Source organism: Portunus trituberculatus, chromosome 33 (assembly GCF_017591435.1).
Source record: "Portunus trituberculatus isolate SZX2019 chromosome 33, ASM1759143v1, whole genome shotgun sequence".
In the NCBI taxonomy this organism is placed as follows: domain Eukaryota; kingdom Metazoa; phylum Arthropoda; class Malacostraca; order Decapoda; family Portunidae; genus Portunus; species Portunus trituberculatus.
The window spans coordinates 15,295,457-15,322,633 of NC_059287.1; the positions used below are offsets into that span (position 1 = coordinate 15,295,457).

The 27,177-nt window shown below is 39.2% G+C and overlaps 1 protein-coding gene across 5 annotated transcripts; it reads right to left on the reverse strand.

The window, feature by feature from the left end:
• Window positions 1-875: 875 nt before the first annotated feature.
• Window positions 876-24,535, reverse strand: LOC123512168 (UTP--glucose-1-phosphate uridylyltransferase-like). Of its 5 annotated transcripts, none has more exons than XM_045268387.1 (12): window positions 24,381-24,535; window positions 10,794-11,024; window positions 9,962-10,144; window positions 9,414-9,518; window positions 8,848-8,948; window positions 7,579-7,654; window positions 6,984-7,130; window positions 6,239-6,377; window positions 4,570-4,707; window positions 3,079-3,251; window positions 2,107-2,205; window positions 876-1,393 (listed from the first exon to the last, which is right to left on the reverse strand). In XM_045268387.1, exons 1-12 carry the CDS (start codon window positions 24,405-24,407, stop codon window positions 1,286-1,288), a joined length of 1,527 nt encoding a protein of 508 aa, XP_045124322.1. In that variant the 5' UTR covers window positions 24,408-24,535; the 3' UTR covers window positions 876-1,285. The 5 variants fall into 5 exon arrangements, with proteins under 5 accessions (XP_045124322.1, XP_045124323.1, XP_045124319.1 ...); XM_045268388.1 differs by lacking the exon at window positions 24,381-24,535 and adding an exon at window positions 21,103-21,257; XM_045268384.1 differs by lacking the exon at window positions 24,381-24,535 and adding an exon at window positions 17,286-17,432.
• Window positions 24,536-27,177: the final 2,642 nt, after the last annotated feature.

The window sequence follows — 27,177 nt, forward strand, 5'->3', positions numbered from 1 at the left end:
TACACACCATTCACACTCTTGGCCCTACATGATGATAATTATAAGACTTCAAACAGCAATGATAATCTAACAAGTTCTTATGGTGTTTGAATTCATTACTATACACTACACTAGCTACAGTACTAAAGAAGAACTAACTGCAGAATAAAAAGAGAAAGGAAGTATAATCTATGAGTACTAATTGTTGGGAAAAAGCATTAGTTATCTTAGGTATAGTGATGCTGTGAGTAGATGAAAGCAGTGTAGTGATGAGGATGGTGAACGGCTGATTAGCACCTCACAGCTCCTCACTTACAAACCACAGATCTAACTGGTCACACAGTAATGTTTGGCTTGAGTATTGTTGTGTTAATGTATCAGTATGTTCACATGTCCCTAGAACTTTACTTGTGTGTCTGTGATGGTTAAGGATAAGGTCTATGTTAACTCACTCTCAGGATCTGAAGGACTTAACAAATGCAGAAAGAACAGCTTCGTATGTACTTAATTCTTAGATTCTGCATACCATTCATCATTAAAGGTTAGTACCGAGTTAGTTTGCTTTTATTGTACCATATCAAATCAATCTAAACTTAACCAATGTAAAATGTAATAGGTTTTTTCAAAGAGTTTGTGTAGCATTGTGTTTAGATGTATCTAATGCTTAATTTATGAGATTATTGATGATGTTTTGATTGCACTTACTCTCAAACACTACACAATATGTAAAATCTAATTATTAACTTGACTAAAGCAGGATCAACAGGTTTCTCTTGTTTACTAATGTTCAGCTTATACTAGTAATGATTAACAAGTAATACCTGCACTTACTCTCAAACACTCCATATCACATAAATCTAATCCACTTAACTAAGGCAGGATGAACAAAGCTTCCATTCCAAAGTTGCAGCTGCATTTTATTCTCTTTAGGTTCCTCTACAAGCTTAGCCTCCTTAAGGATAGAAATATAGAGCATGCCGAGCGCCTGACTAGAGGAAGTGGACTCACAAGACTTCAACGTGACCGACCATCTTTGTAACCCTTTTGGCACTGGGTTTGTGTGAGTGCCGTGGCAGAAAAATGGCAGTGACAAAAGAAAGGAGAGACTTAACTATGGTTCTATGGACAGAGATAGACAGGTAGACTCTTTTTTACAGACTGTGTTATATATACTTCAACCATAAACTTAATACAAAACAATCAATTCTCAACAATACACTGGTGTCGTCAACGTACCTCGGCCAGGTAACGCATCTCAGGTGAGTGGGGGAGGATTGGATAGGTGGGGAGGAGGACCTAACAGTGTCTAGTGGTCAAGGATCCTAAGGTTGCCGGACACAATCTTGTTCTCCAGGATGGCGCCGGGAGGAATGTCTATCCGGTCACCGTGGTTAGCAATGATGATGACTGTACCCTGAAAATGTGGGGAAAAAACCTTGTTATTCATAGACACAGACTGGTAGATAAGACAGACAGAGACAGACACAGACAGACATAAAAAAACAAATACACAGATAGACAGGCAGACAAAAATCAAAACAGACATGACACACACAGAGAAGACAAATACACAGATAGAAAGGTAGACAAAAACAATCAAAACACACAGAGACACAGACAGAAAACAAATACACAGATAGATAGGAAGACAATATAAGCAGACAGACAGACAGACAGGAAGATGGATACACACACTGATGGAAAGACAAATACAGACAAAAACTGATAAACAGAAGACAGAGAAAAGATGCACAAACAAAGCTAGACAAAAATACATAGAATGACATGCAAACACATATAGACAGACAGACAAAGAAAAACCATACATAGTACATACAAACTGAAAGAAAAAAAAATCAGAAACACCAAGAGCACAAATTTAAAAGTAGACACAACATAGACAAAGAAATGAGTATGAAACATGACAAATAATAAAAAGTGGAGTGTAGATAATGCATACCAACAAACACCACACAGAAATAGATGACACACACCACAGTAACCAAGAAATGACTCACAGACCTCTTCAAATCTCAACTAAATGAATAATGATGATGATGATGATGATGATGATGATAGAGGCTAATTCACACATCTTGACATACATACTCCCACGGGAACACTCACCTTGAGGCTGACCCCTTTCCCAAACGTGACATCTCCAGACACAGTGAGGTGATCCAGTTCTAGCATGTCTGGGATGGAGGCAAACCGACGCAAGAATTCCTGGAGACGAGAAATGAGGAGCAGATATAAAAGGCATTCAGTAGCCCTTGATTCAGGTCTTTGTTCATTAAAAGCAGAAAGAGAAAATGAAAACAATGTACAATAAGTCTTTGATGCGCCAGTTTCTTAAGCAGGACAAGAGGAGAAAAGTTTCTTGTCATCTTCCTCTCCCAAGCCGCACAATTCATGCACTCATCTTGTTTTTTTCTTTCATGTTTCCTTACTGCTTCAGGGCTCACAGCTGGTTCCACTCTCACAGCTCGTCTCTTAGTCTACTTACCACCACTTTAAAATATCTGACTAATTCTTCTTTCCCACACAACCCCCTTTGCAGCCATCACCTTTAATGTCTCTCAAATGATGCTGCTTCTTGCATATTACAAACTTCCTTCACACTCTTTTTACCTTTCACTTCAATTCTAGAGTATTCAAATCACTCTTTCACACCACTCTCTTTCCCCCCTTTGGTGCCCTGATAGAAAGAAAGTACACCTGCTCTCTTTTTTACTAGAAATAGAGGAATAAGATAGAAATAAAGTGAAGAAAAACTGAGCCCAATAAATTACAATGCAAGAAACACAACAAACAGTTTTATCTTTTTACTAGAAACTGAGGAATAAGATGGAAACAGACAAGAAAAAAAGGATACTAATTAAAACCCAGTAAACCCCAACTCAGGAAACACAACACACACAAACAGAAGGAAATAGAGACAAGGAAAAATTACCCTAAATAAAACCCAGTGAATTATAACAAAAGAAACACAACACACAGAAACAGAAGGAAACAGAGACAAGGAAAAATTACCCCAATTAAAACCTAGCAAATCACAACTAAGGAAACACAACACACAGGTTTCTCCACCACACACACCTTGACACGGCCGAAGTGATTAGGTCCAAGCTTGACGAGAGGTGTGGTTTCAAACATGCGCAGCGGAGACATAACGAGGGAACCCTGCTGGAGGCGGTACAGGTTACTCATCACCAGCAGGAGGTCATCAGTCTTCTTCACCGGCAGGAACCTTGATCGTGGCACATTAATACCTGTTGTGCAATGAGATGTTAAAGGAAGGTGAAATAAAAAGAATTGGGGTAGAAAATGAGTGAAAATAAAGTAGCATTAAGGAGGTTGTCAGTCTTTTTCACCTTGATCGTGGCATATTAATATCTATTGTGCAATCAGAAGGGATATCAAAGCAGGATGAAAAAAAAAAAAAAGTGGGTGAGAATATGTGAAAATAGAGAAAATAGAGTATCATTAAGGAGGCTGTTAGTCTTTTCACCCGCAGGAACCTTGATCGTGACACATTAATATCTGTTGTGCAATGAGAAGGTATATTTAAGTTGGGTCAAATAAAAGAACTGAGTTAGACAATGTGAAAATAGAGGAGGAAGATGGATAAAAAAAGGCAACACACTAAAAGCAAAAGAAAAAGAAAAATACACAATAATAAAATGAAAAACAAGAAGAAATACAAAAAAGATATGATAAAAGGAAATGGATGAAAAAATAAAAACAAGAGGCAATACACTAAAAAAAATATATAAAAAGAAAAATACACAAGTCAAATGAAAAAACAACAAGATATACAACAAAACGAGATAAAAAAAGGGAAATAGATAAAAAAAGGTAATACATTAAAAAATATAAAAACAAGAAGAAATACAAAAAAAGAGATGAAAAAGGGATAGATAAAAAAAAGGGAATACAGTAAAAAAAATACATATAAAAAAGAAAAACACACACAATAATCAAATGAAAAACAAGAAGAAATACAAAAAAAGAGAGATGATAAAGGGAAATAGATAAAAAAAAATGGACATTAAAAAATATACAAAAAGAAAAAAAATACACAATAATCAAATGAAAAAACAAGAATACAAAGAAGGATATGAAAAAGAAAAATGGATAAAAAAGGGAATAAAAAATACAATGAAATAAAAAAAAGAAGAAATACAAGAAGAAAGATATGAAGAACGAACATGGACATAAAAAAAGCAATACACAACAAAATAATATCAAAAGAAAAAAAAAACATAGTGAAAATAAGAAGAAAATACACTAAAACAAGATATGACAAGGAAATAGAAAAAAAAAAGACTATACTAAAAAAATAAATAAATAAAAATGTAGTACTGTACTGTATATATAAATAAGAAATACCAAACAATAATCCGATAGTTATGTTGATGCCTTTTTTTTTTTTTTTTATGTAGGGAAGAGGACCAACCAAGGGCAAAAAAAAAAAAAAAAAAAAAAAAAAAAAAAGTTAAAAAAGGCCCACTTGAGTGCTGGCTTCCTAAAAAGTGCAAAAAGTGCCAAAACGGTCAGCCAGAATTAGGGGAGCAGACGTTGACTCACCCACGGCTCCGTTGAATGACTTGACGGCAGCACCGACGGCTTGCTCCAGCTGGATGATGTTGAGCCCGTTGTCCAGGTGTTTGTGGTTGATGATCACCTCCATGTCCATCGTGCCCTCGTCCAGGATCTGACTCATTGCTGCCACAGAGAGAGAGCGATAGAAAGTTAGATAGATATGTAGATAGATAGATATATAGATAGATAGATATATAGAAAGATAGATAGATAGCCAGACAGATAGATAGATAGATAAAAAGATTGATAGATATATAGATAGATAGATATAGATAGATAGATAGATAGATAGACAGATAGACACACAGAGAGAGAGAGAGAGAGAGAGAGAGAGAGAGAGAGAGAGAGAGAGAGAGAGAGAGAGAGAGAGAGAGAGAGAGAGAGAGAGAGAGAATAAATAAATAAATAGATAAATAGATAGATCGACAGATAGATCAACAGATAGATAGATAGATAGAAAGACAGGTAAATAGAGAGATAGAAGCCTTATTGACCAAAAAAACTACCAAATACATAAGATGACATGAATAACATTAAATGGTCCAGATTATGTGTTAATTAAGCAAGATCAACTACTTGTGTGTGGCGCAAAAAATAAATCATTGAGAAATAAAACCAAGGGCATTTAACTCCTTTTCCAATTGTAACATAGATAGGAGAAAACCAAAGTTATAAAACATATACAGTCAACCCTCGGCTATCGCGACTTCCACTATCGCGTTTTATTGCTATCACGCACCCATGAAAAGCTGCTAAAATTTCATTATCGCGACCTCAGATGCCTGCTATCGCGCGCCGAGCCATGACGTCATGGGATATCTGAGCGCTCATTAGCCAAAACCGCCTTCCCGCCAAGATCAATTCGGCTATCGCGTTTTCGGCTATAGCGCGGCTATTTCGGCCCCAATTGGACGCGATAGCCGAGGTTAAGTGTACAAAGATCTCAGATAAAACTAATATAAACTAAAACGTCCATCATTTCTATGTGTTAATGTGTGTAACTTCTCCTTTCACCCCCCCCACACACACAAATTTATTTCCACTTTATATTCCTTCCTTGCATGCTCAAATTTATCCACCTTTTCCTTTAATTCACTCTTAAACAACTTACACCACAACCACACTTACTTATCTAAATCTCTACTTCAAAATATATCCCACTGATAATTCACCCATTTTCTCTGTCTCTCAACACTCAATCCTTTCCTTGCATGCTTATACTTACCCTTTTTTTTTTTATCTCACTCTTAAACACTTACACCACAACTACACTGACTAATCTAAATCCTCAAGACAAAGCACATCACACTAATAATTCACCCATTTTCTCTGTCTCTCAACACTCAGTCCTTCCTTGGATGTTTAAACTTACCCACCTTTTCTTCTATTTTGCTCTTAAATACTTATACCACAACTTGCTTATCTATATCCCCAAGGCAAAAACACATCCTACTGACACCCATTAACTCTCTGCCTCTCAACACTGTCCCTTCCTTGTATGCTAAAAACTTACCCTTTTTCTTTTATTTTACTCTTAAACACTTATACCATTATCATGCTCACTTATCTAAATACCCCAAGGTAATGAACATCCCCACTAATAGCTCACCCATTACCTCTCTGCCTCTCAACACTCAGGCCTTGAATAACTCACCCTTCAAGCTGATCCACAAGTTATTGGTGTTGAAGATCTTGAATGTCTTAACGGATTTAAAGTCATCTACGTGTTCTTTGGGTACTTGTGCGATCTCAAGCAGCCTCAGTTTCTCTTCATATTGAATGAGCGTACCTCCCTGTGTGGTAGGCAAAGATGTTACTGATTCTTAATCTTTTCAATACTGGGACACATTTTTATCTTGAGATTTGTGTACGATTAGACCATTTTGTTGACATTAGGAAGGGTCTTTGGAGGTCATAAGATTAATGGCCACAGTCTTCACTATTTTAATCCCCCACAGAAGTTTCTGAAGCTGTATAAAATCACCAAATAGCAAGCACAGTGAATATGCAAATGTATCAAAGTACTAATGGGGTTAATGAACACAAGTGGTGCCTCAGATACAGAGGGATTATGTAGTAATGGTCTGCCTCAGTAACATATATGTAAATTTAATGACTAAGGTAAAGGTTAATGTATTTTCACAAATCTGAATAATGCTTCATTATGATGAACATCAAACTAATTCATTTCTTTCTGATTTGTTTATATTATCTCAAAATTTTTCTTCACTGAGAGAAGAATAAATACTATCTATTATCTTCCTTTATATTCTTAAAGTTCTCACCTAAACACAATCCTTCCCATGGTGTTTATAAATGTCCTCAACAGAGAGAACAAATACTTTATAATGCATCGACACATAATTACTGTTTTGATGTGCAAAAGAATGTTCCCTCACCTTAACATCAGCTCTAGTCTTGTCTGTCACCTCCATCAAGAATTCACACTTGTTAGAGTTGTCTCCCTGCAGCAGGAAGCTCAAGATGCGAAGGTCCACTGTCGCCCCAAGATTGTCAATATTGCTGATGAACACATATTCCTTCCCCTGAAAAGTTCCATTGGGGAGTAAGAGTAAGTTCTAGTTGGGATTCATAACAAATTATTCTTCAGTTCAATATCTGTTCACTTACAAGATTCCTGAAAAAAAGACTGACAGAACAAGTAGAGATCAAAATATTACAGCAGCAGAAATGAAGTAAGGGATGTATAAAGTTAAATAAGAGCTCGTCATCATGAAAATTAAAAGCAGGTGACATTAGCAGAGTATGAAAGATGGAAAATATGCAGATTAGGTTGAAGGTGTCATTGAATATTCTATTTGTGGCATTACATCTGTTAATGAGTGGTTGGTAAGGCAGCTACATGTATGATTCATGAACAGTCAGCTCCACTAAAAGCTCTCTCAACAACATCAACACAACTGGAACATTTAAACAAATCTAAATTCTCCACATCTAATCTGTAATTGAACATGTTACATTTTCTCTTGTTACCTGATTGAGAAATTCCTGAAGGAGACCTGAGTTCTTGAAAGACTGGTAGAAGTCACCGTGACCAGGAGGGTACCACCTGGAAGACAGTCTTGGTGAGTTTTGTGTGTGTGTGTGTGTGTGTGTGTGTGTGTGTGTGTGTGTGTGTGTGTGTGTGTGTGTGTGTGTGTGTGTGTGTGTGTGTGTGTGTTTTCCTAGTTGTATCTACCTAGTTGTGATATAAAGGCAAAGAGACACACTTAGGTTCATGCTATCTTGTCTCTGTTCCTTTTTACATTCCAAATTACTCAGAATATGTTACATAAATATAGCAGCACATATTTAACAATTTGGCCTGAGTTTGATAGTGATAGGCTATATAACAACAAACTGAACAGTATATAGCCAAGAAGTCACAGATGAAACTAAAGAATACAACTTCAAATTGCATGTATGTGTGCATTATTTTCTGCTGACAATGTGCACACAGCTGAGTGAAGTAACAGCAGCAATACTCAAAACTGTCCTTCAAGTGAATCAAAACAGTGGAAGCAGTGTCATATCAACTGTGAACACAACCACTCCTTTCCAACCTCATGTGAAGCAAAGATTCTATCCTCACAACCTCTCACAAATATTCCATTCACATAATCTACCCAATAAATCTTTCTTCTTAGATAAACTGGTCAGATTAAATTAACCCTGAGAATATAATGGAAGTAATCAAATATGGGTAACTTTTTTCATGGACAAATCTTTAAGGATGGAACTTACTTGGACCAAATTTACATATAAGCAATAGTTCAAATCCACACTCATACCAGACAGCTCTACATAGACTGCAGGTAAGAATTATGACAATTATAACACACAGATGCTTCATGTGTCACAGGTGTTCAGAAGCTCAGATGCAGGTGTGCAGGACTGTGAAGAGAGGAAGAGGAAGCAGCTGGTGTGGTTTTAATGATTGATAAGGTGTTTGAATGTTTGAAAAAGGTGGCAGGGTGATTGAAGGTCTGAAAATGTGGTAGGATGATTGTCTGTAATTATGGCAGGGTGATTGAGTGTCTGAAAATGCAGCAAGGCATTTGTGTGCTTGAAAATGTGGCAGGGAGTTTGTGTGTTTGAAAATGTGGCACGGTGATTGAGTGTCTGAAAATGCAGCAGGGCGTTTGTGTGTTTGAAAATGTGGCAGGGTGTTCGTGTGTTTGAAAATGTGGCAGGGTATTTGAATGTCTGAAAATATGACAGCATGGTGCAGTGTTTACAAGGTGGAGGTACAATGCTACTCACGCTTCAAGATCAAAGTCATTCCCTGCAGTCTTGGCGATGGGCATGAGCGACTCCTTGTTGATGCGAGGATACCGGGATTGGTTGAATGTGTATGTCTTAACCTATAGGAAGAACAGAGTGGGTGAAGACAACACACCTCTATTCATCCCTGCCTCTTGTTCACCCACTTTATTCAACATATCCTCTCATACATGTCTTTTCATTTTATACGTTTTTTTTTTTTTTTTCATTCCTGCAGCCAGCCACTCCTAATCTTTTATTTAGCCAGTCACCAAGAAGGCAGTCCCTCATAGCTCATCCTAGCACTTTATTTAGTTCTTTCTCTGCAGTCAGCCACTTAGCCCTTCATTTAGCCAATCACCAAGTAGCCAGCCCCTCACAGCTCTCCATAGCATTTTCATAGTCCCTCTTAAGCCAGCCACTCCTGGCCTTGCCCTAGCCCTTCCTCTACAACTAGCCACACCCAGCCCCTCTTAGACCCTCTCACCCCTTCATCATCCATTCAGCTCACTCCAAAACAGCATATAATGTAATGGAATCTTTAAAGGGATGCCTTTCTTGCTCACCTGGAAGCCTTGGTACTTGCGGATGACCTTCTGGGTGTCTTCATCAGTGTTGAAGGAGTTCATTAGCACCAGAGGGACAGTGCAGCCATAGGTCTTGTTCAGATGCTGGCAGGAGAAGTTTGAACGTATAGCACTCACACACAACAAGTAAGGTGTAATGATTTGTCTCTGGTCTATAAATATTTATTAGATGAGGAGTAGATTCCTTTTCCTTTTTTTTATGTAAAAGGGAAAGACTGGCAACAGGAAGAGTATAAAAGTAATAAAATGCCCACTCAGTTGCCAGTCACCATGTAAAAGACTGAAAGACTAAAAACAAGATTGTAATGTCTCCTCTTTGCTGTAGTAATATAACATAGTGGGAAACTAAACCTATAGTGAACAAAAAATTATATAATGATTCCAAAATACTCTGTTAACTTTAGAAGAAAGTAGAGACTATAGACAATTAAAAAAAAATTGAAATTTTGAAATGACTTCACTTCAGGCACCAAATCACTAATCAACTCCTCCTCCTCCTCACATCGCCTTGCCTCCCCTTGCCTCACCTCAATCTGCTGGACAGTCAAGTCGAGGAAGGTCAGTTCAGATCGTACGGGAATGATGGACTTGGGCCCCTGACACCCCATGGAGGTTCCCAGGCCACCATTGAGCTTCACCACCACCAGCTTGTTGAGGAGCTCCTTTATGGTGCTTCCCTCTGGCGGGTGAAGCTCGGAGTAATACGTCACCTGTAGAGGAGCAACACAGAGTTAATCCAATCCTTTCACTGCAACGTACAACTCACAGCCCTAAAAATAATGTATGGAATCTTTATAAGCGTCTACAGGGAAAAAGAGGGATAAATGAGTAGATTTTATGATTTCTAGGAGGTATAATGTTTGGAGATAGTGTAGAATACGAAAAAGATGTCTCCAAGTGGTTAATGATTAAGGAAATATATCAAATAGCAGTGAAATGGTGAAGATAATGGTATCATCAGGTACTAAGAGATATGGCAACCAAAGAACACATCAAAACTAATATGTGCATTAAACACCTTACACGAAGAATATCCTTTACTTTCATCTTGCGCAACATTCACAGAAACTTAACTTAAACCCTGTACAGTACAGTAACACAACATATAAACCATGTAACAAATCAGATTTAATAAGCAAACACCCTAAGCAAACTCAACATAGAAAAGAGAACACTGTAAGGTAAAAACCTAACAAAACCCAAAGCAAACATAACTTTCAGCCTTTTCAATACCAAAGAAACTGAAGAATATGATAAAAAATGAATAAATAAATAAATAATCTAACACAAACTTAATTTCCAATCATTTCAACACCTGGGGAACAGAAACACATGAACCAAAAAACTAATACAACTCACAGCAGCCTCGGGGAGTTTCTGGATCCTGTCCCACTCAACGGACGGCCCTGACTCATTGATGAAGCGACTGAAGAGCTTTTCGAACCCATCAAAGTCCAGCTGCACACTCTCCCTCATGGGCTGTGGACACGTGGTGCTCAGCTTCTGCAGTTCATGGGTGAGCTGAACCTGTGCATCCTTCTTGGTGAGCTCCTTGAACTCCATCGAGGGGGATCGCTGGTGCCCAAACACCTGCAAGGGAAGACCGGGCTTGTAAGGACATAACACAAGCCATAAGACACATATAAGATAGTAAGGGAAGCTGCAAGAAGCCACCAGGTATAAGTATAAGTGGCAGTCTCTTGTATTGCTTGTCTTGTGTATGTTCAAGCTAGAAGTGAAAGAGGATAAAGGGAAGGAGGAGTGAAGGATGATGAAAAAAATTACATGAAAATGCAATACTGTAGTGGTAGTAGTAGTAGTAGTAGTAGTAGTAGTAGTAGTAGTAGTAGTAGTAGTAGTAGTAGTAGTAGTAGTAGTAGTAGTAGTAGTAACAGCTAATTTTGCTATTTTCCATTCAACTATTTCATGAGGTGTCCACATAAGACCAGATAATAAGTTGGTTTATTGACATTAATTACATGAATACCATAAAAAAATTATAAAATACTGCACACAAAATTGCTACACACACACACACACACACACACACACACACACACACACACATCTAAACCATAAAAGACAACTATGACTTATTTACCAGTGAAGTGATAAGCCAATTCTACACACTATAAATATGCCAGGCTTAGCACTAGAGAAGGGTCCAGAGACTATCCCTTCATCTTTTCACGAAGTCTTCAACGTCTGACAATAAATCACTGCAGTACACAGGTGGCTTATGTAGCATATTTGTGTGGCTGTGTTCTGTGACTCTTGGGAAGAAGGTTAAAGTTCTAGATTCACAGATTTACTTGACTAGATACACATGCTATTTGACTATTTCCCATAAAATAAAAAGAATGTATAGGTAATTTATAGTTTTATTTAGTGATCGCTTTTTTTTTTTTTTCTTTTTTTTGGTGATTGTGATGCAGATGATTGTTTGGTGATTGTTATAGTCACAAGTGCTTTCAAAAGTAAGTAATTAGTGTGTGATCATTAGGGAATATTATGGTATATGTTGGTTACAAGAAATCATGTTTGATATTAACACTTACATACATCCCTAACACACGCGCGCGCGCGCGCGCGCGCACACACACACACACACACACACACACACACACACACACACGTGTAGCCCCTGTTCACCTAGCAGTGAGTAGGTACGGGATGTAAATCGAGGAGTTGTGACCTTGTTGTCCCGGTGTGTGTTGTGTGCCTGGTCTCAGGCCTATCCGAAGATCGGAAATAATGAGCTCTGAGCTCGTTCCGTAGGGTAACGTCTGGCTGTCTCGTCAGAGACTGCAGCAGATCAAACAGTGAACACACACACACACACACACACACACAGATGTTATTCACCCTTTAAGTAACACCTGCATAAAAGTTGGCGCACACACACACACACACACACACACACACACACACACACACACACACACGGTAGCTCAGTGGTTAGAGCGCTGGCTTCACAAGCCAGAGGACCGGGGTTCGATTCCCCGGCCGGGTGGAGATATTTGGGTGTGTCTCCTTTCACGTGTAGCCCCTGTTTCACCTAGCAGTGAGTAGGTACGGGATGTAAATCGAGGAGTTGTGACCTTGTTGTCCCGGTGTGTGGTGTGTGCCTGATCTCAGGCCTATCCGAAGATCGGAAATAATGAGCTCTGAGCTCGTTCCGTAGGGTAATGTCTGGCTGTCTCGTCAGAGACTGCAGCAGATTAAACAGTGAAACACACACACACACGTAATAGTGTAGTGGTTAGCACGCTCGACTCACAATCGAGAGGGCCGGGTTCGAGTCCCGGTAAGCGGCGAGGCAAATGGGCAAGCCTCTTAATGTGTGGCCTCTATTCACCTAGTAGTAAATAGGTACGGGATGTAACTCGAGAGGTTGTGGCCTCGCTTTCCCGGTATGTGTTGTGTGTGATGTGGTCTCAGTCCTACCCGAAGATCGGTCTATGAGCTCTGAGCTCGCTCCGTAATGGGGACGACTAGCTGGGTAACCAGCAGGTAACCAAGGTGAATTACACACACACACACACACACACACACACACACACACACACACAGAGTTTAGCAGCTTATTACATTTCAATAGGAATTTTACCCTTCTATTACATCGTGCACGCACCCACGCAACCTCACTTATCATGAATTATGCGTGACATCTCTATTTTATATGGATACGATAAAAAAAAAAAATAAAATAAATAAAATGAATAAATAAAAAGCGGTTAAAATTTCCACCAAAATCAACATACTTCTATATCACGGTGTTACTGAAAATGCAGGACAGTTATATTTTTTATCAATATATTCTAAAATTTACGATACGTCGAATGTAGACTATTAATAACAGTATTACCAGATACGAAAAAACGCGCTTTGACCAACTTCCCCATACAAGGAAATTTAAGTGTCAAAGATTAATGTTCTTCGCATCTGTGTAAATCCTTAACCCATTCAGTACTGGGTCAGAGGCCTTTACCTTGAGTTTTGAATGTGATTAGACGATTTTATTTATATTGAGAAGGTTTAACCCCTTCAGTACTGGCGCACATTTTCACCTTGAGATATGTGAACCATTAGACCATTTCATTGACTTTACGAAGGATCTATGGAGGTCAGAAGAGTAATGGCCACAGTCTTCACTATTTTAATCCCCACGTGAATTTCTGAAGCTGTATAAAATCATCAAATTGTAAGCAGAATGAATATGGAAACGCGTCATGGTAGTGAAGGGAATAATGGTCAGTCTTCACTATTTCAATCCCCACGTAAGTTTCTGAAGCTGTGTAAAATCACCAGATAGTAACAAGAATAACTATGAAAACGTGTCATGATACAGAAGGTTTAAAAAAAATGTCGCTTCAACTTGAGTTGAAAGTAATGGAGTTGAATCGGAAGCGTTTCTGAATATACTACTCTCTCTCTCTCCTCGGGTAGCATCTTCCTTCCTACATATTCCTCTTCTCTACTCTTTACTTATTCCACGCGCTCGGTTTTTAAGACGTAGAATGACGCAGGTTTTCTTTAGTGCTCCTGAGACCTTGAGGTGACGCGTTACTCCATTAAGGACCCCATACCTGGACTGCCGCCAGCCATCACCACATGACATCATAATTTTGTCACCTTAAGTGTATTTGGTTAATTCATTTTTATTTTTATTTATTTTTCATCATCAGGATTAAATCTCTCTCTCTCTCTCTCTCTCTCTCTCTCTCTCTCTCTGTGTGTGTGTGTGTGTGTGTGTGTGTGTGTGTGTGTGTGTGTGTGTGTGTGTGTGTGTGTGTGTGTGTGTGTGTGTGTGTGTGTGTGTGTGTGCTATCTCTTTGCGACACGTTATAATTTTCTTATCTACGTAGTGTGAAGAGAATCGAATTACACACATCACTAATTAGCACTATAGCGGCATTTCCACACGTGTTTTCCTGTGGGCAGCGAGGACAACTCTGCATCGTACACGGCACTTTATTGAACACTTGCTAAAAATTAATTAACAAATAAATAAAAAGAGGAAAACAACCATAACTTAAACACCCGTATTCAGAAACGCTTTGCTCTCTCACCGCGACAGTTTTCCGGGGTCACAGAGACGACTAACTGGGTTTTTAAGGCAGTTTTTCCTTATAATAATCTAGAAATCTTGCCAGTCCACCGCCGGAACTATATAAATACCCTTAAAAATACGAACATCTTCAATTAAAAGCCTTTGGAAAGTAGTGATGGTTAGGTTACAGAGACTAGTAGAATTTTCAAGACAGTTTCTCTTTATGATAAACCAGAAATCTTGCTAATCTATCACCAAAACCATAAAAACATCCTTAAAAACATCATTATCTTCAACTAGCGACTTAGGAAAGCAGTGATGGTGAGAGCAAAGCGTTTAAGAATAGTACTGGCTTAAGTCCTAAACAAAGTAAAGTCACCATCATACTTCGGATCTTAAACTCCTGATGAAATACGCGATAAAGGAAACTACAATTGACAACTTCAGCATACAGCAACCAACGCAGACTTGTGCTTGTATTCTTAAACGCTTTGTTCTCTCACCATCGCTGCTTTCCTGTCTCTGGTTGAAGATAATGATGTTTCTAAGGATATTTTTATGGTTCTGGTGATGGATTGGCAAGATTTCTGGTTTATCATAGAGAAACTGTCTTGAAAATCCTGCTAGTCGTCTCTTTGTCCTTAAGAAATTGTGGTGGTGAGGAAGCAGGGCGTTTCTGAATATGGCAGTTTGGTTCGTATTCTCAAACCCTTCTGCTTCCCTTCCACTGCTTCAAAAGGCTTTATTTAAATTTACAAGAATCTTTTAAAGTGTTTTTACGGTTCTAGAGGCAAAGTGACAATTTTTCTTCATTCTCAACTGGAAAAACACTTTTGAAACCCCTTTAATCACTTTTGGAAATAGTCGTGGTGAGAGCAAAGCGCTGCTGAATACGGGGATTAGAACGTAACAATGACAGAAAACGCCACTAATCACCACGACTGTTTTCACTATTTTCTGAGGCCACGGAGATCACTAGCCGGGTTCTCCGCTATTTCAAAAGGCTTTATTTAAATTTACACGTGTCTTTTTAAGGTATTTTTACGGTTCTAGAGGCGGATTGACCAGATTTCTGCATTAGTAACTGGAAAAAACTCATGAAAACTCCGCTAATCATCTCGTGGTCCTTGAAAATAATCCTGATGAGAGAGCCAAGCGTTTCTGAATACAGGAATTAGGACATAATGACAGAAAACCACTCTTTCACCACGACTGTTTTCACTATTTTCAAAGGCCACAGAGATGATTAGCCGAGTCCTCAAAAGTACTTCTCCTTTTAGCCCATTCAGTACCTACTGGAATGCATTTTTATCACGAATTTCTGGTGTGATTAGCGATTTTATTGACATTAGGAAGGGTGTATGGAGGTCAGAAGATTAATGGCCACAGTCTTCACTATTTCAATCCCTCACATAAGTTTCTCAAGCTGTATAAAATCACCAAATAGTAAGCAGAGTGAATATGATAACGCGTCGTGGTACTGAAGGGGTTTGAGTTTGAGAAATGATTCGTTCCTTCCCAGTGACGGGTTCTCCAGAGGGCTTCTTCTGCTAATAATGTAGAAGCATTGCTAAAGTGTCACTAAAACCGCAGAAACATCCTTGCAAACCCGTGACATTTCAACTGGAGCCCTTTGAAAGCAGTGAAAATGTGACAAAGTATGAATGAATAATGTCGCCACTCTTCATCGCCAGCAGGAGGAAGTCAGGGTTATGTGAAGCTAAAGCACGTACTTTATACATCACACGACGCTTGCCGCTGCTGTTCACCGAGTCACAGTTCGCCATGATGTCTGTGAAGGGAATGACTGTCCTCTGCCATCGCATGCGCTTTTCTTACGCTATTATAGCCTCCAGTGACGCCTGTTCCATCAGGTGGCTTTCAGTACATACCAACACACCCACCCACCTATTCACTCTATACCTGTCATCACATGCATACTAGCATGCAGCATATTCTTCCGTGTGTGTTATCATTTTTCTTTTTTTCCTCTCCTTCAATCATCTTGTGTGTTATTTGTTATATGCTATAGTAAGGGTGTAGGTTGTTGTTGTTGTTGTTGTTGGTGGTGGTGGTGGTGGTGTTGCGCGGCATATTCTTCAGTATGCCATCTTTTTTTTTTTTTCAAACATCTTTCTTTGATCTTGTGTGTTATTTGCCATATGATATAGTGGTGGTGTATGTTGTTGTTGTTGTTGTTGTTGTTGTTGGTGGTGGTGGTGGTGGTGGTGTGTTAAGTAATTCTACCACTACCACGACTACCATCAACAACAATAACACCACTACTACACATGGAAAAAAAAAACACACATGATGATGATGATGATGATGATGATGATGATAATGACAGTGGTGGTGATGCTAGTGGTAGAGATAAAGTCAAGCTGTTATAATGAAAGAAGTAATCAATGGAGGCGATGATGAAGGAAAGGATGAGGGAGGAGGAAGATGGTGATAAGACAAGCTAATAGTGATATAAATGTGTGAAGATTGCTATGAAAGAAGATATGATGATTATGATTATGATGATGATGATGATGATGATGGATAAGGTAAGTCTAAATTAGGCTAAGTTAGGTATGGTAAGGTAAGGTAAGGTAAGGTAAGGTTAGGTTAGGTTAGGTTAGGTTAGATTAAGTTAAATTTGACAAAGCTTAAGTTCAATCAAAATAGGTTACGACAGATTAAATTAGGTTAGGTTAGAAAACAAATTAACATTCTGAGATACCACGAGGTAAAGCTACAATAAAGATTAAGTTAGGCGAAGTTGAAGTTAGATGAAGTTGGCTGCGACTCACCACCTCAGACCACGGTATATTGAGAGACGGCACGAGCGTTCTGCCCACCATCCCGCACCACTCACTACCACTCACTGACAGAGGGACGGGTGTGCCATGCGAGTGTGAGACGGTGGCGGTGGCGGTGACGGTGGTAGTGGTAGTGTATGCTTCTTCATGTTCCTTATAATTCACCTTGATCTTGTGTGTGTACTTTAATGTTCTCTCTCTCTCTCTCTCTCTCTGGTAATTTATTCATGCCATCTAATTATTACACATCACTTGAATGTTAATGTATGTGTGAAATTTATGTATGACTATAGATGTATACGTCATGTGAGAGAGAGAGAGAGAGAGAGAGAGAGAGAGAGAGAGAGAGAGAGAGAGAGACTACACAATTACACGAGTTAAAATTTGGGATTACAACAAAATACTATTAAAAATTACCTTACAAATTCCTTCACACTGAGTTCAAGGTGCTTATCTTATCAATAATTTCCCCCTGATACTATTTCCGCCACGCTCTCTCTCTCTCTCTCTCTCTCTCTCTCTCTCTCTCTCTCTCTCACGGAAATAACTCCAGCATCTTTCAAGGTCACGCGAACTGCAGTAGTAGTAGTAGTAGTAGTAGTAGTAGTAGTAGTAGTAGTAGTAGTAGTAGTAGTAGCAGTAGCAGTAGCAGTAGCAGTAGCAGTAGCAGTAGCAGTAACAATAACAATAGCAATAGCAATAGCAATAGCAATAGCAGCAGGAGGAGGAGGAGGAGGAGGAGGAGGAGATGAGTTAATGACCTTGAACTGGTGGGATAGGATTGGCTGGTGCCCTTCCCTTGAACACACACACACACACACACACACACACACACACACACACACACACCACGTCATCAACAAGACACCAGTCACTTGAACAAACAGTGTGTGTGTGTGTGTGTGTGTGTGTGTGTGTGTGTGTGTGTGTGTGTGTGTGTGTGTGTGTGTGTGTGGTGGGTTCACGCTTATCACGCTTAAGGTTATGCTTACATACTTAAGTTGTGTAGATGTATTAGTTTACTGACTGACTGACTTATTAACCTCTCTCTCTCTCTCTCTCTCTCTCTCTCTCTCTCTCTCTCTCTCTCTCTCTCTCTCTCTCTCTCTCTCTCTCAGCAATTAACTGATGCCACGTCAAAACATACCCCTTCCCACTTCCCTGCCTCCCTGTCCCTCCCTGCCTCTCTATTCTTTTGTCCTAAACCCTGCTTCCCTGTCCCTTTCTGCCCACCTCTCTCTCTCTCTAGCCCTGTCCACCGCCCATCCTACCTCTCTCCCTGCCTCTCCCTGTCCCTCCCTTCTCCTACCAGCCAGTCCCCAAGTTACTCTTTTGTCACGAAGCAAGCAACTCAAGAGACAGTGAAGGTGAGACGTGAAGCTGCAGTCGTCTGGGTGATGACTCGTGGGCCGGCCAATGACCTCTGAGATTAGGCAGAGACACGCTTCTTTCGTTGGTCTATCAGCGTGTGTGTGTGTGTGTGTGTGTGTGTGTGTGTGTGTGTGTGTGTGTGTGTGTGTGTGTGTGTAATTCACCTCGATCGCCTGCTGGTCACCCAGCCAGTCTTCCCCATTACGGAGCGAGCTCAGAGCTCATAGACCGATCTTCGGGTAGGACTGAGACCACATCAACACACAACACACACCGGGAAAGCGAGGCCACAACCCCTCGAGTTACATCCCGTACCTATTTACTGCTTGGTGAACACACCCCACACATTGAGGTGTGTGTGTGTGTGTGTGTGTGTGTGTGTGTGTGTGTGTGTGTGTGTGTGTGTGTGTGTGTGTGTGTGTGTGTGTGTGTGTGTGTGTGTAGTGGAGTAAGAATTGCTGCTTATGTATGATGCAATCTCTCTCTCTCTCTCTCTCTCTCTCTCTCTCTCTCTCTCTCTCTTCAGAATCAAATCCACGTTAATAAATTGCTATAATATTTTTTGTTGTTATTGTAGTTGTTGTTATTATTATTATCATTATTGTTGTTGTTGTTGTTATTATTATTATCATTATTGTTGTTGTTGTTGTTGTTGTTGTTGTTGCTGCTGCTGCTACTACTACTACTACTACTACTACTACTACTACTACTATTATTATTATTATTATTATCATCATTATTATAATCATCATTATTATTATTATTATTTAGTAGTAAGTTGACATGTTTCCTTTAGTTACGTTCCTTACTTTGCAGTTCAGTAACAAACAAAAAATATCGAAAGACTGTCCAGGTTCAATACAGTGTTACCAAGGTGGAGATAAAAAGAAAAGAAAATTATAAATAGCCATGTTTTCTTGCTACGTTCTTTACTATACACTTCCACAATAACTAAATGCATAAAATAAAATTAACAAATAAATAACTTCCAATAAAAATGGCTAATCTCAACAAAATCACTAAACAAATAGAAAGAACAAAGATAAAAGACAGGTTTCCCTCCAACGCGCACCTTCCTATTCACCCGAACAAACTGCGAGAACAAAACACAAAACACTATCGAAAAAGCAGCGCCTTAGAATAGATATCGAGCGGGCAAACAGTGACGTCAAACAGCGGCAGAACCCACACCTTCAAAACAACAGGAAAATAATGCAATGCCGTCACCGTTTTCGATTTAAACCCTTCAGTACTGCGACACATTTTTTCTTAGAGATCTGTGTACAATTACATCACTTTATTTACATTAGGAAGGGTCTGTGGAGGTCAGAAGATTAATGGCCACAGTCTTCACTATTTTAATCCTCCACATTAGTTTCCGAAGCTGTAAAAAACCGTCAAATAGTAAGCAGAATGAATATGGAAATGCATAATGGTATTGAAAGGGTTAACGTTGCCCACTGGAGAGAGAGAGAGAGAGAGAGAGAGAGAGAGAGAGAGAGAGAGAGAGAGAGAGAGATTTAGCCGACGAAATAATCAATCTTCGTAAATTAAACATACTGATGCTTTGAAACAATACGAACACACTCAAGCATTCACACAATCTTTATCCTCAGCTCTCCTGTTCAAATAAAATAACTGTGTGTGTGTGTGTGTGTGTGTGTGTGTGTGTGTGTGTGTGTGTGTGTCCATAACCCTAGGAGCAAGTGTAGACTCTCCCCCCCCTCCTCCTCTCTTTTCTCCCCTTCACTCCCCTCTCATCTTACTCCCTCACTCCCCAGCCCACCCTATACTAACAAAAACCCCCAGCTATATTTCAACTGCTCGTCCTGAAAACACCTGCATTATCTGGCCTGATCAGCACACCTTTGTTTCCCCGCGGCATGAACATACACCGCTCGCTAATGTTTGTTTGTATTTTTCCTTACCATGCGAGGAGGAAATACTGCATGTTGTTTGTCGTAATTTTTTTTTTTTCTTGTTCTGTACCTCCACCTGTTGAGTTTTGCACCTGCGCCAACAGCACAACTTATGCTTTATCTTTTTTATTACTATTATTTATTCATTATTTTTTTTTACTTCCACGTAGACAATTAATGTATACAAAATGGAAAAAAAAAATTTGGTGTATCTCTGTAAACATTATCGATAACTTGGTGCTACTACTACTATTACAACTATTGCTATTACTACTGCTACTGCTGCTACTACTACTACTACTACTACTACTACTACTACTACTACTACACACACACACACTCTCTCTCTCTCTCTCTCTCTCTCTCTCTCTCTTCTAAAACATCCTTTCCACGTATCATAAAAGCAAATGAAAACATGATAACAATTACCAGAAATAAAAATACACTTCATATACTAATAAACAGAAAAAAATATACAGAAAAATGAAAAGGCAAGCAAATTCTCTCTCTCTCTGTACCTGAAGACGTGACGAGAAGAGTAATTAGGAGGCGAGACGGTGTGTGTAACAGTCCCGGGGAGCGAGCGACCTCACAGTGCAAGGAGGGCAAAGAGGAACGGCAGGGGAGGAAGGTAGAAAAGGTCCCACATACACACTAGAAAACCCGTGACTGAGAGACCCGCTGGCAACTCACCCATTTTCTCTCTCTCTCTCTCTCTCTCTCTCTCTCTCTCTCTCTCTCTCTCTCTCTACGCGAGCGTGTGTATGGCATCTGGCACCCTTCCCTACCTCATTCACCTTCACCTTCCCCGATTTTTTTCTCTCTCTCTCTCTCTCTCTCTCTCTCTCTCTCTCTCTCTCTCTCTCTCTCTAAGATACACTACAAATTCATATATTTTTAACCCTACAATATATAAGATCAAATTACAGATGATAAAGTAAATGGGTAGCTCTCTCTCTCTCTCTCTCTCTCTCTCTCTCTCTCTCTCTCTCTCTCTCTCTCTCTCTCTCTCTCTAAGATACACTACAAATTCATATATTTTTAACCCTACAATATATAAGATCAAATTACAGATGATAAAGTAAATGGGTAGTACATAGTTTTCATACAGGGATTCCCACGCATAGAACAGAAACCTTCTTGCTGTTTCCCTTCTTATCATATATTCTAGTCTCATCCTCACTTTTCTTCCTCCATGAGATAAGAAACACGTAACAGTTAGCTCCACCATAGCTCTAAAAAAACAGGCAATGAGATAAGATTTAGATTATAACTCGAGCTCTTATCGTCTATAGCATATGGAAACACTTAAGCAGTTATGGTTAGTATCTAAGGGTGTACGATCATGTCCGTTCGTGCTTCTGACAGTGTTCCTTCTATCTATCACTGATCTTCGTCCTGTGTCCTCGCTCTCCCGGCTCTGCCCTTTATCACTCCAATGTCACCCACAGCGCCCTTCACGGTCTCCACCCCACCCACTCTTATTGCTTTTGACACACGTAACACCCAACAACTCGTGCCCGTGTGAGTGTGGTAACAAGTAAGTCATTGGTACACACACGTCGTCTTCTGAAAAGTGTTTAAGATTTATAAAACAGGTGAATGTGTAGGCTAAACATCCATCTATCTTTCTTAAAACCGAAGGATATTTGTAAAACATGTGAATGGGACACACACACACACACACACACACACACACACACACACACACACACACACACACACACACACACACAACTTTTAAATGCAAAGGAAATTTATTAAACAAGTAAATGGCACACACACACACACACACACACACACACACACACACACACACACACACACACACACACACACACACCATAAATACAACAATCTATCAAAAAAATATACAACAATTATGAAAGTAGTAGTTACAACACACTGAGTTTCAACGCCTGCATGTTCTAAATAAAGTTAAGAAAACGCTCACGACATAAACCATTGCGTAATAATAACTACACCCTAAGAAAACATCATAGCAAGCTGATAAAAGCAAACCATAAGAATTCCAATAATGATGAAGCAGAGAATATGCATAACATTTCCTACTACGCGTCAACACATGTCAGATCCCTATTTAGAAACGCTTTATTCTCTCAACACGACTATTTTCAAAGGCCACATAGATGATTAGCGCGGTTTTCAATTAAGAGTGTCTCCAGTTAATAATGTAGATATCTTGTCAATCTTTATAAACTCTTGTGAATGTAAATAAAACTTCTTGGAACAGTGGAGGTGATACACAGAAGAGTTTGAGAATACGAGCTTTTATTCTTTTCCTATGATTTTTTTTTCTTTGTTCTTACCACACCGGAAAATAAAAACAAGTCCTTTAAACTCTTACACAACAGAAGAGTAAGCAACGGTGTGGGTTGACGCCTCACGGTCTGCTGCACACATCATAACCGGTTACCAAACACCTACCCCTTCCCGTCCCTCTCTTCCTCTTATCCCATACGCAGGTACTGGCCTAGTCCTTCTCAGGCTAAGACGAGGCGTAGTAGTATTAGCAGCAGCAGATCTAGATGGCCTTAACATTATGCAATCTTCTCATTCTTCATCTTCACGTGTAAGGCATCCTCTGCTGTTACTGGTTGGCACGTACTTGAGTAAACAGGATGCCAGTGTAAGTCTAAGATAGTTTACTATAAATAACGTTTTCTTTGTTTTGCCTCCTAACGGAAGTAAATGTAAGGATAACTATAGATAAAAAAATTAAAAAAACCCGGCAAGGTATTATCGAACTTGACTTAAAATGAACGATATAATGTACGATATAAGAGCATAAAGTCAATAGTATGATGCCAATATACCTCCACGTGGCAGTTCAATTCAATGTAACAATATCAACACACTATAGCGAAAAAATGTGACGAAAGTTAAAAATAGTACTATTGAACAATTTTGCCATTTAATATCCTTATTTCTACCCTGCAAAACAAACAAGTACAAAATATGTCAAGTAACGCTAACAGTAAATTCCACAGAAACAAAATGCATTCACGTAATAATAATAGTCATCAATGTGTGAATATAAAACCAATAGGACCACCACGTATACTCTCTCTCTCAGCCCAAGAACAGTTCCCAGTCCACACCACCCTCTTGGCAACTATTCAGTCACACCACTCACTCCTGACACGACCCAAGGCTACGATGACATGATAATGGTCGATTCCCTGACCTTGAACCCGTCTGGAGGTCACAAGACGCAGGAATTTAGTTAACTTCCATAGAACGAATGCAGCATCACTTTCTGACGTCATGAGTGTTAAGTGTCCTGCTTTTTTTTAAGAGTAGAGAAGATAATGTGCAGTGTGAAGTTGGATAAAGTCTGTGTGTTTGTCTGAAGTGATACTGTGCAGGGTTAATTTTGTCTTACTATTAACGTGTGCTTTGGGATTTGGTGTAACAGAAACCTTTGTTAATCCATCCATAAAAATTTACGTTGAGCGAAATTAGCATTTTTCAAACACATATTACGGAGTTTATTGAAAATGTTTGTTTTGGCTCAATCTTTCCACGAGGCAGGTCAAATAACAGGTTCCCACGTCAAATCAATACTGCCAGCTCACCTAACTAGTCACCCAGCCACCGATCACTCCACCACACGCCCATGCCAAACACACACACCCTCATGCTATCCTGATACTAGATAAACTCTCTCAAACTAAACAATAAATTTTCTCATTATTTTTCTTTCTTTACCATGCAGAGAAATTCCAACCATAACATTCATCACAGGACATTTTTTAGGTTATTTAGTACTCACCCGGCGTTTGTTTGTTGTGGAGTCCATGGCAGCGGCGGAGGTAGAGGCCGTGGCAGGTCCTGAAGGATACAAGACACCCTCCCGTAGCTCCCTTGAAGGACGCTATAGTGTGTCTCCACTGGCCAGCTGATGCACCACTGTTGCCAACACACACACGCCTCCACACCCTGGATCACGACATTTTAATATTTATATATCAACACAAAAAAAATACATTACTTGTATTATTATTTTCATTGCCATTCTTAAGTGTAATTGCTTAATGTGAGTGTTTCAGTATCAACTTGACACTGTCCTGACAAGTTGACAGATGTGTGTGTGTGTGTGTGTGTGTGTGTGTGTGTGTGTGTGTGTGTGTTATAAATAACAAAAATAGTCGTCTTTCATAATTTTTTACAATAAGTATAATAATATACCAGTTATTAATGGTATTTATGTTATTTATACTACCTACCAGGTACCGTACACTACTACTGCTCCTGCTGTTGCATCAATGACTAAAGGTACTACTACTACTACTGCTGCTACTTCCTTTACTACCTCAAAACATTACATCTAGCAAAAGTAAAAAAAAAAAAAATTGAGTACGTGTATTGCACGAAGGAAAGATTTGGCAGCTTCACTACCAAGCAATGATCTGGCAACACTATCAGTCTAGTTACTAGGAGCATTTTTTTTTTTTTTTTTATAGTTAATTTACATTAGAGTCCGTCCTTGTCATGATTAGCTTGCCACAGAGACAAAACTAGCTTGGAATACCTCAAGTATTAACTTCATCGATATTTAATTAACCTGGTAACGTGGGACTCAATGCTAACTAAGAAATTTGAGGTAAAGCAAAAGGCAGAGTTACTTACGGCGCCACACCTCCACGGCGCGGCTCGTGATTGGCCGAATGCACTACCTTGGCGCCACCGAGGTCACCTTCAGGGGGTGACCTCGGTAATCCAGCCACTTTACATGTCTCCTTGTCACAACTCACGTGGCAAAGGAATGAATACCACATGCCGGATACAACACTGATTTCGTTTTACTTATTCACGTATACGGATGCTTACTAAGGTATAACTGTTTATATTTGGAGTCAATGATGAATATTTAACTTATATTATTTACTGTTTTCACAATGACACTCGAAAGGCCCACCTTAATATGCCTCATTACTCTGGCCGGTGTTGCTAGGTCGCCCGATTGCCGAGTCACAAAGTTATAAATCATTCATGTTTCCTCTGTACAAATTTTCTGCTACAGTGGTGAAACAAACCCAAACTACCAGCTGTTTCGAACCCTAGGACCTCACAGCAGCAAGACAAGCAAACCACCACGCCACTGTACTGATAATCTTACAATTCAATAAAGTACTTGAATTTTAGGGTTAGATCACTCTCCAGAGCACCAAACTGATCTGATTTACATCCCTTTATTATTTAACTTTAATGGATAAGTAACATTTCATAATAGTCTACCCTTAAGCTGAAAGAAACTCCACAGAAAGTATTTTTGTGACTGATATGCGAAATTATGCCCTCTGAAACTAGATAAATGAATCCACTTTGTATTTAGATTTTTGGTTATGTCACTTTTCATAACTTAACCCTAACATGAAATAAGTAATTAAAAAAATAAAATCAAAACCAGCATACAATACTCAGCCCTTGTCAAACTTATATATAAATAAATCCACATTTGTTTGACATGATATTCTTACTTTAAAAGGAGATTAATGTTCTTTTGGTACTCAAACATGAAGGAGTTCTGTCACAAGTTTTATTCCCGTGTTAAATAATGTAAATATTCAGTAGAAATATTGCACAATACTAATGTAATGACCATGCCACCAATGATTATAACTTTACGGCTAACACTCCTAGAGGCCGGCTTCATTGGCTTTGTACACTTTTAATAACTTGGGAGACCTTGTAGAAAACATAATAAAAGTTCACATATCAAGCAACACATGTTATTGCCATTTATATATTGTATATGAAAAAACATTAAATCATTTTGGAGAAATTAGCACATTATTTAATGTACAATGTGAATTACAAACAATTAGTCCACTTATCAAAAAATACCTGAAGAGCATCTTTCAGTTATTAGGTGACAAAACACTTGGCTGTCATTACAACATGAACCGAGAGTTAACGAACAACACAAACGGCAGAACCACTTTCAATAAGCAACATGGACACAAAAACACCATCAACTCAACATCTTTTGCATGTGCATCAAAAACTGCTGGACGCAACACATTTTTTAACACCAGGACCTGAACCAGAACCTCTCTTCCCAACACACAACACAACACAACACAGAACACAAGCACCCGAGAGGCTCTGTTTGTCTGTCCGTCTGTCTGTCTACACGGCAGCACAGGACACACAAACACATACACAAATGGAAACAACCTAGAAGTGTATTGCTTAAAATCATATCCAACCACAATAACCTCCTGTAATAAATTCGATGCTCGTAAGTAGTACAGTACGTTAACGGTAACGTGTACCTTTTGACATAGGAAGGGGAGAAATTAAGAGCGAGAATCACATCCTGAGCACTCTTGTATCATTACTGTGATGGTGAGATAAAACAAAGGCTTCTCTTTTCCCTATGAAGCAGCACACACTCTCCAACCATCAAAGTGACATGCTGCTGAGGCTGGAGTGTGGCTCAGGGAAAGAAATACTGACCTTTGTTTAGTTATTACTGTGGAAATTAACTCTCTGACTGCTAACAATGAATTTCCTACTTAATTTGAGTAACTCTTTATGGTTTACAATGCCAAAAATATAACCAG